We start from the raw sequence: 15,255 nt of genomic DNA, 5'->3' as shown, positions 1-15,255 counted from the left end.
TTTAAAGTCCTGCCTTAACATTTAAGTTCTTAAGCCAAGTGTAATTTCCTTTTGTATAAGGTGTGTGATATGATCTGTTTTCTTCTTCCTTTTTTCTCATATGGATAAACAGTTTTCTGTACTTTTTATAAAACAGTCCTTTTTCCCAGGCATTTGTGATGTTACCTCTGTTCTTTTTAGAGATCTGCATCTAGAAGCTCTGCTGTGTTGCCCCAGTTATCTATCCCTGCATGAACATCAACTTTCCTCATCTACATAGTTGTAAAATGCCTTGATACTTTTCAATTTCCATCACAGCCTAATTATTATCTTTTAAGGTGTGCCTTGGTCATTCTTGGGTTTTTAAATCTTTTATGTGAATGTTAGAATCAGCTTGAATTCTTAAAACATTGATTTTTGGGATTTTGATAAAAATATTGTTAAATCTACAGTTCCATTTGGAGAAGGGTGACTTCCTTAGGATTTTGAGTTTTTCTCACAGTGAACATGGTAGGTATATCTATTTATTTATCTTGATAATATTTTCTAATCATTTTATAATTTTCTCCATAAAGACCTTTATGGAGTATTTTTTATTAGTTCTATTCTTAGGTGCTTTACAGTTTTTGTTGCAACTGTAAAAAATTACATATTGTTTGTTAACAAATTTGTATATTTATCTTACATTCAGTTGCTTTGTAAAACACTCTTTAATTGTAATAAATTACATGTATGCCATTTTGAGTTTTCTCTTAATCAAATCACATAATTTACGAATGATGACAGTTTTGTTTCTATCTTTCCAATTTTTATGCCTTTTGTTTCTCTTTCTTATCTTACTACTCTGGCTAGGATCTCTTGTAAAAGGCTGAATAAGAATATAGTAGGCATCTTTGTCCTCTTTCTGATTTTAAGGAAAATTCTTTTAAAATTTCACCATTAAAAATGTTAGCTCTAAGTATTTGGTAAATAACTATAAGTCTCAAAAATTTTTCTTCTTATTTTGATGACAGTTTTTTTTTCTTTAAAGGGATGTTGAATTTTATACAATATTTCTGCATTATTTGAAATATGGTCATTTAAAAGAACTTTAATTGGTTAATGCAATATATGATATTTATTCCTATTTAGATAATCCAGGTTAATTATAGAACTGTTATATGTCATATTTCTCAAGACTTATTTCTTTTTGGTCCAAATCTTTCTGTCACAGTGGCTCTAAGACTTCAGGGGTGCGTGGGTGGCTCAGTCAGTTGAGCATCTGTCTCTTGATTTCAGCTCAGGTCATGATCTTGGGGTTCTGGAATTGAGTCCTGCATGGGGCTCTGTGCTCAGCAGGAAGTCTGCTTCTCTCACTCTATCCAGCCTCCACCGCTCATGCTCTCTCTCTAAAATAAATAACTCATTTTTTTAAAAAAAATTCAGATTTCAATATGAAAAGTGCCTGAAATATAATGGGCAAGTGAATCATACTTCCCTTTAGTTTACCTTAGTTCCCTTAGTAATGTCAGACCAGGGTATTTCTGGGATAAGCTCAAGTTAGTTGTTCCTTATTCTCAGTATTTATGAATTTCTTCATGAATGAGACTGACTTGTAATGTCCCCTTTATGATGTTCTTTCAAGTTTGGGGATTCATAGAATGGATTGAAATCCTTCATAGAATTCCTTGCCCCACCCCCCTGAATTTGTGAAATAATTTGCATAAATTTGGAACACTCTCTTTTGAAAGTGTAGAATTTGTCTATAAAACCTTTAGGTCCTGGCTTTATATTCTTTGTGGAAAGACTTCTATTTTCTAATTAAATTTATGCAAGATTATGGGAATTTCTTTTTAGTTGGTTTGATAAGTTATACTTTTCTAGAGATTTGCTCACTTTAGTCTGTCTTGCTAGTCATCCTGTGTTCATAGAAAGTAGGTCTACCTGAAGTTTTCAACCAAATCTTTCTCTTTCTTTCTTTTTCTTTCTCTTTCTTTCTTTCTTTCTTTCTTTCTTTCTTTCTTTCTTTCTTTCTTTCTTTCTTTCTCTTTCTTTTCTTCTTTCTTTCTCTTTCTTTCTTCTTTCTTTTCTTTCTTTCTTCTTTCTTTTCTTTCTTTCTTTCTTTCTTCTTTCTTTTTCTTTTTTGGTAGCAGGAGGCAGATTATTTATTAATTTAAAAATATTTTATTTGAATTCTAGTTAGCTAACATACAGTGCAATATTGGTTTCAGGAGTAGAATTTAGTGATTCATCACTTATGTACAACACCCAGGGCTCATCATAACAAATGTCCCTCTTAATACCATCATTCACTTAGCCCATCCTCTGCCTACCTCCCTCCATCAACCCTCTGTTTGTTCTCTATCATTAAGAGTCTCTTTTACAGTTTGCCTCCTTCTTTCTTTTTATCTCCCTTCCCATATGTTCATCTGTTTTGTTTCTTAAATTCCACATATGAGTGAAAAATATGATATTTATTTTTCTTTGACTTATTTCACTTAATGTAATACTTTGGCTCCACCCATGTCTTTACAAATGGTAAGATTTTGGTTTTTTTTTTTTTTGATGGCCAAGTAATAGTCCATTATACACACACATAACACACACACACACTCACCACATCTTCTTTATCCATCCATCAGTTGATAGACATTTAGGCTCTTTCCATAGTTTGGCTATTGTGGATAATGCTGCTATAAACATCGGGGTGTATGTACTCTTCAAATCTGCATTTTTGCATCCTTGGGGTAAATACCTAGTAGTACAATTGGTGGGTCAGAGGGTAGCTCGATTTTTAACTTTTGGAGGAAGTCCACACTGTTTTCCAGAGTGGCTGCACCGGTTTGCATTCCCACCAGCAGTGTACGGGTTCCCCTTTCTTCACATCCGTTCCAACATCTGTTGTTTCCTGAGTTGTTAATTTTAGCCCTTCTGACAGGTGTGAGGTGGGATCTCATTGTGGTTTTGGTTTGTATTTCCTTGATGATGAGTGATGTTGAGCATCTTTTCATGAGTCTGTTGGCCATCTGGATGTCTTCTTTGGAAAAGTGTCTATTCATGTCTACTGCTCATTTCTTAACTGGATTATTTGATTTCTGGATGTTGAGTTTGGTTAAGTTCTTTATAGACTTTGGGTACTAGCCCTTTATCTGGTGTCATTTGCAAATATCTTCTCCCATTCCATAGGCTGCCTCTTAGTTCTGTTGACTGTTTCCTTCACTATGCAGAAGTTTTTTATCTTGATGAAGTCCCAGTAGTTCATTTTTGCTTTTGTTTCTCTTGCCTCTGGCAACACATCTAATAAGAAGTCGCTGTGGCCAAGATCAAAGAGGTTGCTGGCTAGGTTCTCCTCTAGGATTTTGATAGTTTCCTGTCTCACATTTAGATCACATTTTGAATTTATTTTTGTGTATAGTGTAAGAAAGTGGTACAGTTACTTTCTTCGGCTATGTTGCTTCCAGTTTTCCCAACACCATTTGTTGAAGATACTGTCATTTTTCCATGGATATTCTTTCCAATTTTGTCAAAGATTTGTAGACCATATAGTTGTGGGTCCATTTCTCCACTCTCTGTTCTGTTCCATTTATCTATTTGTCTGTTTTCATGCCAGTACCACACTGTCTTGATGACTATAGCTTTGTTCTTAGTTCAATAGAGCTTTGTTCAAATTCAATAGAGCTTGAAGTCTGGAGTCCTGATGCCTCTGGCTTTTCTTTTCTTTTTCAGGATTGCTTTGGCTCTTCAGAGTCTTTTGTGGTCCCATACAAATTTTAGGATTATTTATTCCAGTTCTGTGAAAAATGCTGGTGGTATTTTGAGAAGGATTGCACTGAATGTGTATGTTGCTTTGGGTAGTATAGGCTTTTTAACAATGTTCTTCCAGTCCATGAGCATGAACTGTTTTTCCATTTCTTTGTTCCTTTCAATTTCTTTCATAATTTTTAAGAAGATTTCAGAGTACAGATCTTTTACCTCTTTGGTTAGATTTATTCCTAGGTATCTTACTGGTTTTAGTGCAATTGCAAATGGAATCAATTCCCTGATTTCTTTTTCTGCTGCTTGCTTATTAGTGTTTAGAAATACAACAGATTTCTGTATGTTGATTTTATATGCTGCGACTTTGCTGAATTCATGTATCAGTTCTAGCAATTTTTTGGTGAAGTCTTTCAGGTTTTCTGCATAGAGTATTATGGCATCTGCAAATAGTTAAAGGTTGATGACTTTGCCAATTTGGATGCCTTTTATTTCTTTTTGTTGTCTGATTGCCCCTCAACAAATTTCTCTAGAAACACTTTTTTGTTTTTTTGTTTTTGGCTCTCAAACTTAATGTCTTAGATTTTTAATGAGTATGTGAGGTATTTCCTAGCCATCCCACCTCACCCAATTTACTCAAATTTAGAGTAAATATAATTGACAGTTTGATTATTGTCACTAAATACCCAGTTATTGTTTTGAATTTGGATTTTATCACATGGTAGTGCAGCTATAAATAGATTTACAAAGGAAAAATAAAACAATAGCAATAACAAGATCTTAATTTAAAACCTTCTTATCTCTTTTCATATTTAAATGAATAGAAATAAAAAAATTCCTGGTAGGTGTGAACCTTCTGGATAATCTAGGTTTCCACTAAAAGAGTATGTAGAAATGAAGTAACTTTTACATCTGTCAGGAGAAGAGATTGTAATTCCATAGTAAGAAATGAACTATCTGTTTTGTTAAAGACTGTCCATTTGTTAACCACATCCAAGGCCAGGTGTAATCACACATGGTGACACTCACCTGAGGAGTGCATTGAGAGAGCGCAGTAACAACAGGCTATGATTCAATTTCTCACGGAGTGTTAAACTGCCACTTGGAAAAATGGAACATACTGATAATTCAACAATATTTTTCAGGAAGAAACTGTTTGTTTAGATTCTGAGGCAGATGAACATATTAACTGGTTCCAGCAAGAATATATGAAAACAGAAAAGGACTGGAGAGAAATTGATAAGAGGAGGAGTCAGACTTTGGAAATAAGAAGAAAGTTGATTGGCAGCAGAGCACCTCTCAAGGACATCCTTAAGATGTTTCCTTTCCTGAAGTGCCCTTATCAGGTACCTTTATTTGCTTATAATCTCTGATTTTAATGTCCAAATGGATTTTTCTCTTTTCTTTTGGAGTGTAACAGTACTAATGATGGGTGAGGATCTCAGTAGGGTGCACAGGTTCCACAGGCTACAACTGGGACCATTTGGTAAGGATTTCTGGAAGCATATTCTAATAACATGCACTGCCTGTCTTCAGATTTAAAGATTTCCCTGTCATTGAACACACTGTGGAGGCCGGAGGGGGGTGGGGGTGGGGGGGACCACTACTTGGGGGTATATTGACAGTGTGAAACATTTTGCCTTGTGTGCATTTAGACAATCAAGAGAGTCTACTCAGAAATTGTTAGTATGCAGCATTACTCAAAATCTATTTATGATCCCAAATAACTTCATAAAGTGGTCTTCTAATACATGAAGTTAAATAGGCAAATCAAATATCCTTCCATTTAGTTTACTCACGGTGACCATTAGAAGCTCCTATTACAATGTTAGTGGAATGTTAGCCGAAGCATATAATAAGATTCATCAAGGTTTTTACCTGGGAACACATTTCGTGGGAGACTTCTGTGGGTGCCATCAACTATTTTGAAAATAATAAGTTGTATATGTTATTCTTCCTCCAAAAAATGAAAAAGAACCTGCCTGCATATTTTATCTTAATAATAGTCTCTAGCAAACATCTGAGTGCTTACTAGGCAGGAGTTATATTTTCAGGGCCTCACGTGGATGATTTTATCTATCCGTCTCTCAGCAACACTACCTTGGTTATTAGTTACTTTCTCTTCATCTTTGGGTTGCTAGGGACAGGAATAGCCAGGAGGCTTTGGCTATTAAGAGTAGGCCACACTGACACACCTGCAATATATTGTTTGAAAGCAAAACCTTGGGGCGCCGGGGTGGCTCTGTCAGTTAAGCATCTGCCTTCAGCTCAGATCATGATCCCAGGGTCTTGGGATCCAGCCCCACATCCGGCAATCTGCTCTGGGGGGAGCCTGCTTCTCCTGCTCCCTCTGCCCCTCCCCCCAGCTCATGGTCTCTATCAAATAAATAAAAATCTTAAAAAAAAAAAAAAAAGCAAAACCTTGTCAAATGGATAGCCTATAAACTCCTTAAGGGTAAAGAGCATATTTTAAACATCTTAGTAGCTTTCCAAATGCCCTGCAGAACACTGCGCAGGCCACAGGAGTGAAATCTTGATTTTCAGAGTGCTGGTTAAGTTAGTAGATGGTTGGGGTCTCGGTCTGTCTGGGCTGCTGTAACAAAAATACCATAGACCGGGTGGCTTCTAAAGGACAGAAATGTATTCAACGGTTCTAGGGGTGGGGAAGCCCAGGACCAAGACACTGGCGGATGTGGTGTCTGGGAGTTGGCTTTTTGGGTCATGAATGGGCCTTTCTAGCTGTAACTTCGCATGGCTGAAGGAGCGATGTAGCTGCCCGGGGTCTCTCTTGTAAGGGCAGGACTCTCATTCATGACGGCTCCACCCTCATAGCCAGGCCCCTCTCAAAGGCCCCACCTCCTAATACCATCCCTCCGAGCATTAGGTGTGACATACGAATTTTGGGAGGACATAAATATTCAGTTCATAGCTGTTGGTGAGGCTGTGTGGACACTGATGCTGCAGCCTTAGGGGTCTTCACAGGGGTGCGGGGTCTGTGCAGGTTTAGTGATTAAAACAGACAAGCTGTGTGGTTCAGTAGCCTTTCAAAGAACCTTAGCTGAGCATGAGTCTGGGGGCGGGGGAGGTTGGAGAGAGACTTTAGACCTAAGGCTGTGTCTCTCATGCTTTGTCTTAAGTCTCTTTTTCTCCCACTCCCTCAGGCATTTCATCCTATCAAAAATATGGATTGGGATATGGTTTTTGTAAGGACTGTACTAAAAATAAAGTCGCCTATCTATCGTTTTAAGCCTGAGAGTTGAATCTTTTAGATTTTTGCTGGAAGTACCTCCGTAATTAAGCCTTGTAGAGCCAGCTGGGATTTACAATTTATAAAAACCTTATTGTGAATAAAAGCAAGCTTGACCTCACTTACAAATACACAGCTGACAAACAATCCCTAAGCAGGACAGCTGCCCCCGCTGCAAACCACTCCCACTGTGAAGCCTGGCAAGCCCAGGGCGCTTGTGGGCACAGGTGTGGCAGAGGAGCAGTCAGGGTGGGACACTGGACCACGGAATCTACATGGATCCTGCTCACCACCTGCACTCATCAACCTCCTCCCTTCAAAACACTTTCAACAGAAAATGAGAATGGTATTTAGAAACTAAGATTTCAGCCCTAGGTGTGCTCATTGCTACAGAGGTGTTATTGCTCTATGGTTTCCCACAGAACCAACCCGGGATACATACCTTTACACATGCACACGCACACGCAGATCTGTATCGGTCCATTATCCACACATCAAGTATTAAAAACCATGAATTCACAATTGTACCTCCAATTCCAACCCAAACCAGAGGGCTTACTCCAATCAACCCCCTTTCCATACATTCTAACTCTCTTCAACAGCGAGAAACCAGGCACCCGTTATCCTCAACGTCTTTATTTAGTTGTGCTGCCTTCCCCAGACTTTACACAGCCAAACTCCTGGCGGTGAATGATCAGTCACAGAAAAGCCCCTCTCCATACTCCACGTTTCATCCCACAGGTTTCTTATCTTCATCCCCTTTTTGTTATTCAGATTAATTTCTATTGATCTATCTTCAAGTTCATGAAAATTTTCTTTGTATTTCCCAATATGCGTTTCTCTATTCAGAGATGTTTTCATCTCAGTAGATATTATTCTCAAATCGATTTTCAATTTGGCTCTTTTTAAATATTTATCCCATTTCTCCGTTGAGATTCCCCAGTGATGATACATGGAATTCACTGGTCTTAACCACAATCCTAGATGAGTGGTCTTATTATAGAGAGCCGCCATGCCTTTGTGATTCATGTACACATACACCCTGTGTTTTAGCTCCTTCTTGACCTTAGAAATTAATAATTAGTGGTCTATTTCATGTAATTGAGAATCAGAACATTCATTGTTTTGTTGAGACATATTTGGGTAATGTTCAAATTTGGAAGAAATTTTAAAAGTAATAAACCCATTCAAGTAAGTTTAAAGCTATTGAATAGAAGGGCAGCAGTGTAATGTGTGTTCCAGTTTTCTGATAACTACTTTTGGACCCCGAGATGATCTACCTAAGCGTTCAAGAAATGAGGAGACCCTGTGGGTAGTACCCAACTTTGCTTTACAGAGTTTTAGGGAAAGTGATGATTTACATTAATTTCTACCAGTGCAAGTGATGATGAATTCTTATAATGCCACTTGGTCAAAAAAAAGTGGGGAGGCAGTAGTGGTGGTGCAATTCTTGGAGCAGGAGAACTTGGCAGGAAATGGTGGTTTTGAGTAAAGGGGTTTCCACATGGGTAAACTGGTTTGCTTCTACTTTGCTGTCAGATCTCCTACACTTAATTTTTTAGCTCACCACTTATCTTTGTCTCTAAGGCTCTCCCCTTTCCCTTTGGGGATCCCTTTGGGATGCTATGTTTAGGTATTTTTGAAGGTTTGCTTCCGAAAACCTAACAGTTTTTTAAAATTTTGCCTCTTGTTGGGTACCACCTAAAGAAATATAAAGTCCTAGAATCTTAGCTGGTAACCAAAAAGCCAAAATATGCATATATACATTGGAACCCCCATTTAGTTGAGTTTGCATGCAAATTTTTAATTCTGAGGTATAGAAGTTTGCTATGTCCATTATTTATCTTGTTTATCCTATCCATTTCAGGCTTTTATTCTTTCTTCCTCCTCTGTCTTTAAGTCTTTATTTCTCCTCTACAGCTACTCAAATATCTTGTGTACATTTTAAACTAGCATTAAAAGCTTAATATAATCCCAAAGAGTTATTTACTCCCTTACATTCTATACATTAATTTTTCTTGTAATCTTTTTCTTCCTTTTTCTAGATGTTCAGAGAATTCCAACTTCTTACAAGAACAGATATTTATAAAAAAAACAAAGCACATTTTGGAATCCTATTCAGAAAAGATACTGACTTCTTTTTCAGTGGTGGACAATCCAATCAGTATTGCATTGCAAGAAAAAATGAAACAGCACACAGATGAAGACATGTTGAAACGTTAGTAAACCTGGGGGTGGGGCAATCTCATCTTAGTTATCTGTATAATTTAGGATAATTAGAAAAGCTCTGTTTTGGAAATAAGTAATTCAGTGAAACAACATGCAGGATAAAAAAAAATGTCTCGAATAGGAGGAGCTGAGGTATAGAATTAAAAGTACAATTGATATTATAAAATTATATTTAGAAAACTAGTAACCTGTTAATTTCATAATACCAATCACAAGGTAAAGCATACTAAAATCTTCCTGGCTGATGGACAGAGACTACAGGACTCTTATCTTCTCCTGGTCATGACCTGGAGGGCAGAACACGAGATGTTGGTTAAACGATTGTGAAACACTGATGCAAGAAGACTGGTTTATTATCTGTAGAAGCAAATGATTTAAAAAAACAACACCATGTTTTAAGACTGACTTTTGCTTATTAGTTGGCAAAACCTTATTTTTACTTGGACTTTAAGCACGTTTGTTTTGGCAGATATGAAGATGACAGCCACATGTTTGCTCCTACCAGATGTCTTTGGGGATGATCCCAGCCTGTTTGTCATTGTGAATGAGAAGGTATGCAGTACTTCTGTGATCACTGGGTTTGACATTTTACATCTTCATAAGACAGCTTATTTGAAAACAGGGTGATAGTCTCTTTTGAAATATTGTTTGGTCATATTTACAAATATGCTGCAGTACAACAAGCTCATTTATTGTAATGTTGTGGTTGAAGCATCTTTTAGTATTTAGCTACTTTCCTTATCAGACAGTGGTGACTCTATTATCCATTTTCTCAGGTGCAAGTTTCCACACCCGTGTTAGAAGTCAAAAATCCTTTCAACATTGATGTCTGTGAATTTTCTTTGTATTTAGAAAAAGAGAAGCTCACAAAGGTAGACGACTGTGTTACAGCCTTGGCTGCACTCATAGCTGCCTTCCATGTATTTGGAGTTGAGTGTCCGAGAAGACTGTCCCAAACTCTCAACTTCCTAGAGACACTTATTTTTGATATCCATCGTCCCTACTTTCCTTCTATGAAAGAAAAGATAAAGGCAATAGGATTTCAACATCCAGTTACGTAATGGCATGCCAAATATTGAATCAGAATTGATCTCTAGGACAGCTAAAATTTTATTGAAAAAATTGTTTTGACTTAGCATTGTCATAGAAGTAGTTGTTAGAAAATTGTCTCCAAGATGCAAATGAATCTCATACCTTCTATCTTTATGATTAGATACTGAAAATTCTTTGTGGAATCCTGTAATAAAATACTATGTTAAAGAGCTGTTTGAGTTCTAAGAAATTCCATGGTTCAAGCTACACTTTTTAAAAAAATATTTATTTATTTTGAGAGAGAGTGAGAGAGAGCACGTGCATAAGTGGGAGGGGCAGAGGGAGAAGGAAGGAGAATCTCAAGCAGACTCTGCACTGCGCACGGAGCCCAATGTAGGGCTCGATCTCATGACCCTGAGACCATGACCTGAGCCAAAACCAAGAGTTGGTGCTCAACTGACTGTGACACCCAGGGGCCTCCCAAGCTACACTTTCAAGAGTGCTTTAGTTTTTGAAAAACCCTACACTTCAGATACACTCGACTCCTTTGATTAGCATATGACCCCTTGCAGTTGGCCCAGTGTGCCTACCCTTGGGAGACGTAATACCTGGGGGCTGTACGTTTGTGGCCTATGGGCTCCTCTATGGTCTCAACATGGCTTGGAAACATTTTGATCTCGAACATTCTAAGGAGATACACATACTCCCTAGTTCTTGCCCTAAGCCGACCTGCCTGTGCCAAGCTTTTTGGTTTCTTTCAATCACATTTGTTGAGAACAAAGGCAGCCTCGTTCCTGAGGTCTCCTCACTGATGACGGATCTCACTGGCACAGGTCCTGATCGTCTTCCCTCCCTTGACATACAGTGATGGTCCCACTCATCTCCTCATGCCGTTTCTACTTTCCCCTGGCTTTGATGTAAAGTGTGGGGGATGTGCCCTCGCTGCTGCTCAGGTGTGTTTGGTCTGTAAATATGGACCTGACTTGTCAGTCCCAGAGCCTTCTGGGTACCAGTTTCTTAATTTTTTTTTTTTTAAGATTTTATTTATTTATTCATGAGAGAGAGACAGAGAGAGGGAGAGAGAGAGAGATAGAGAGGCAGAGACACAGGTAGAGGGAGAAGCAGGCTCCATGCAGGGAGCCCAACGTGGGACTCGATCCCGGGTCTCCAGGATCACACCCTGGGCCGAAGGTGGCACTAAACCGCTGGGCCACTGGGGCTGCCCATGGGCACCAGTTTCTAGTTTTTGGCTTAGCCCCTTCCTCAACTTGCTCTCCTGCTATCTCAGAAGCCCAGGTCCTGGATCCTCATGCACCCAGCTCAGAATCTCATGTTGAAATTCCATTTGTTCTGTTCCCAGAGACAGTACCTAAGTACTTCTTAGGTCTGACAAGACTCAGTGCACTCTAAGTATTTTATAAAGACAATGACAACAATGACAACACTACAGTTCTGAGACGCTTCTTGATAATCATCATCACAATATCCACATGACTTATCAGTTTAGACAAAACAGATTGGTGTAGAGGCCAAAGAGCTTTAAGTGTCCTAATGCGTCCATCACAATGCAGTGGGCATTTCTGGGGGTACATCATCAAATTAATTTTTTAAGTTTAAGAAGAAAGGAGCTCACAGGAATTATTGAAAAACTATTTTTCAGGACCTATATCTCTGAAAATACTTATTCTGCAAATACTTATTCTAATGCCTCTTTCTCCGTAAGCACTGATCTTTAAAATGGTAAGTCAGTGAGACAAAAAAATGAAGGTTCGATCAGCTGCCCACCCCACAATGACTGTGCACTAACTGCTTGCATGATGGGGACAGGCGGGGTCGGTGCACTGTCAACCTCACTCAAACCAGTCCTGGGACGTGCCTTTCATTAGAATGTGCCTTTAGTTCCTTACAAACTTTCTTTATTTCTCTACTCTCCCTTTAGTTCCATAATCTGTCTTATTTTCCCTCTCCCAACTGAATTTACCAAATTCTTAAAGCTTCCTTTCCTTGGGAAGCACGCGTTCTCTGCAGCTAAAGGTCAGTGAGAGCCCCTCTCCATTCCCAGAGGTTGGGGAAAGACAGGGGTGGTGCTGCAGGGACATCGCAGAGAGGTTTGGCCCTAAGCACAGCAGCAGACAGGAGTGGAATGTGAGGGCAAATACACGTAAGCTTTACTGTCTCTCCGTGGCACATCTGTCCCCAGGGCTCCGATGGCCCTGCCACTTGGTAAATACTCCTATTGTTGACTCACCTAAGTCTGTTTTCTTTGGAGGCCGAGTCTACTGAATCCAGAAGTTGCAAAATGGCAGCCTGTGGTTATATTTCAACCTGCAGACAGGTCCAATTTGACTTACACAGTGTTTGTAATCTTTAAAAAAATCTCTTATTAAAAAAAAAAATCTCTTATTTACTTACTTACTTACTTATGTACTGCCATTCTTTCCATCGCCTGGGACATAGTTTGACAATTTTGAATCCAGTGAATTCATTACAGAACGAGGTAATGCCCAAATCTTCAACATTGGTTCTGCTCTCATTTGCCTGTTTAACAAGCTTTCTAAAAAAAAAAAACAAAAAAACAAAAAAACAAAAAAAACATACGTATGTAAAAAAAAGCATCTGCAATTAAGATTTTATTTCATTCATGTCAGATATAACAGTGCAACTCGAATGTACAAATTCTGAACAAAACATTAAAAAAAAACCCAACAATGAAAAATTTATCTAAGTGGATTCATGCAAAGAAATGAAAGGGACACTGTAGATGCCATGCCCTTTTGAATTATAACAAATGCAAAGGCCTGCTAATAGACTTCCTACGGGGTACATCAAAGGAAGTCCTACATCAGAAAAAATGAGGGCAACTAAGAAGAGAGGTGGGACTTGCCCCAGAATTCAGACAGCATGCTACAAACGTGCTTCCTACTTTTATAATAGCTCTCGAATAAATGGCCAATCCTAGAAGTGGACGTTACATCCAAAGCCTGATAAAATCATTTACCTTTTGTGTTGGAAAGGCATTCTCACAAAAGAAACACGACTGCTATCAGTTCATAGGTAATCAAGGGCTTTCATCTAAAGTGCATCTGTACATTTATAAAACTTCGGTGAACCCTTCTAGAGAAAGGAATCTTTCTAAAACGGAGGTTCTTGCATAACTGCTTTGGGAAGTTGCCTCCTGGATCTGTGAGCATTTAGAATCTTTGTGTTGACTGGTGTTGCTCGCTCACAACACCCTGCCTCTTCAGTAAAATCCATATACTCTCTCTACAGCCAACCCCAAGAAAACCTCTGGGTCTGGAGGAAGAAGATCCGGGACAGAGCTTTACGGATTAGTGTTTCCAGCAACAGAACGACCCCTTCAGCTCCACAAAGCACCACAGTTCCTTCACCTACAATTAGAGAGAAGCTCAAGATCATCTCATAAATAGTTCAAGATTCTTACAAAGACACCCCCCCCAATAGAACTGCATATTCCTTTGATACCACTGGACTCTTGTAAATACATAGGGCACCACAACGTAGAAGACTGATGCCATTCAAATACATCACCTAATTTATTTATATATTTTATTTTTCAGTTCCATTATTTATATACACGTTTTTGGTAATTATAGTAAAGATGCTGGTGAAAAGTAATTTGTTTAACATTTCATAATACGTGCAAAAGTAAAAACACTGATTTAAGGAAAAGTAATTTCTACCACCGTTCGGCCCCAACAAATTATGACAAGCAGTTAGGCAGTATCATGACTTGCAAAGTTATTGTCAGCATAATGTTGCAATTCAAAATATGGCACAGAATGAACAATACAGGTAACAGTCCCACTGGCCAACGTCAGCCAGGTTTTGACTAATTTGGTATAAGTTGAAGTTGGATTATATAAAAAGGTTTCTGAAAGTACTGAAAAAGAAACAGTGTGCATGAAAGAGAATTCAACAATGTTTACAAAATGCCAAAAGTTCTTACTCTGATCCCCCCTTTTACCATAAATAATTAACGAAGTCCCCTTCCCCCCCACCCCACCCCCAGCCTCAAAAAGATGTACAAAGATAAATTTAGCTCAGTGAACAGAACCGAAGGATGACAGCTGTTAGACAGTACTTGGTTAAAAGTCGAAGCATTTTCATAAGGATTCGTATATACTGTCTCTTGAGGAATATAAATAATCTGATAGCATCGCTCTCGAGTTTTGGAGACTTCTCGCGTAGGAGTTATAACTGTCCTTGTGCTTTGAATAAAACATGAGCTTTAAAGCAGAAAAGCTGATGGTATTCAAAATTCACCATCTTCAAAGTTCATTGTGAGAGTTCTTCTCGGCAGCTTTGAACATCAGGATAGAATTGAAAATTTTGAGAGCAGGGCCCAACTTAATGCTCATAATCTTAACAATGTCTGTTTGGGTCATAAGCAGAAAGGCTTCTCCGTCGATTTGCTAAAATGGGAAGAAAAGACAAAAAAAGATTATGAATTAATTGCATGTGGTGTCGTGACAAATAGCCAAAGTTGAGTTATCAGCTGTCTTCTGAGAGCCACGCGAGAACGGCACAGACAAGAGTTCACGTGTGCGAACATTTCCTGAGTAATGAACCTTTCTTATCTACAATAACCAAATGTGGACTGGAAGCAAAGTAAAAACTCAGTTGTCTGAAAAATCGGCCCACAGGAAATGGAAGATGCCCATATCTCCCTGTGATTACCCTGACTTAGGCAACGAGTCAAGAAGAACTTGGAAGACTCTGGATGCCTCAGATCCAGTTCCCATTCTGGTAGATTTTAGGATGACAGATGAGAAGCAGCACACAGCTGTTTGTGGATATAAACAAAGGAATTCAGGCAGATATGTTGGCTGCATGCTAACATTTTTTTTTTAATTAGCTTTCCATAATGAAGAAAAAACCAGTGATAAATAGCATTCATTTTTAGAGTGGCCACGATTACTCTTCATATACTGAAAAAGAGCAGCTACTAACAAGGGCAATCAGACTATTTTTAAAATTTTATAACAAGGGCAAGCAAACGCATCAGTGAAAGTGGC

General features: G+C 38.5%; 2 protein-coding genes across 9 annotated transcripts in view; one reads left to right on the top strand and one right to left on the bottom strand.

Annotated features, from left to right (window-relative positions):
- SAMD3 (sterile alpha motif domain containing 3) overlaps positions 1–10,442 on the top strand; it is a 37,613-nt gene extending 27,171 nt beyond the window's left edge. Inside the window, 5 exon segments of the mRNA XM_049115490.1 lie at positions 4,857–5,057; positions 9,004–9,045; positions 9,047–9,176; positions 9,657–9,739; positions 9,964–10,442. Coding sequence (XP_048971447.1) covers positions 4,857–5,057; positions 9,004–9,045; positions 9,047–9,176; positions 9,657–9,739; positions 9,964–10,248 — 741 coding nt within the window. The 3' untranslated portion in view covers positions 10,249–10,442.
- Positions 10,443–13,769: 3,327 nt separating this feature from the next.
- L3MBTL3 (L3MBTL histone methyl-lysine binding protein 3) overlaps positions 13,770–15,255 on the bottom strand; it is a 120,900-nt gene continuing 119,414 nt past the window's right edge. For all 8 annotated transcript variants that reach the window (XM_035707044.2, XM_035707071.2, XM_035707053.2 and 5 more), the window contains one exon: positions 13,770–14,652. In XM_035707044.2, the coding sequence (XP_035562937.1) occupies positions 14,509–14,652 (144 nt within the window). In that variant the 3' untranslated portion in view covers positions 13,770–14,508. The remainder of the gene's footprint in view (positions 14,653–15,255) is intronic.

This window comes from Canis lupus, chromosome 1, assembly GCF_003254725.2.
Source record: "Canis lupus dingo isolate Sandy chromosome 1, ASM325472v2, whole genome shotgun sequence".
NCBI lineage: Eukaryota > Metazoa > Chordata > Mammalia > Carnivora > Canidae > Canis > Canis lupus.
This window is presented reverse-complemented; position numbering and strand designations above follow the sequence as displayed.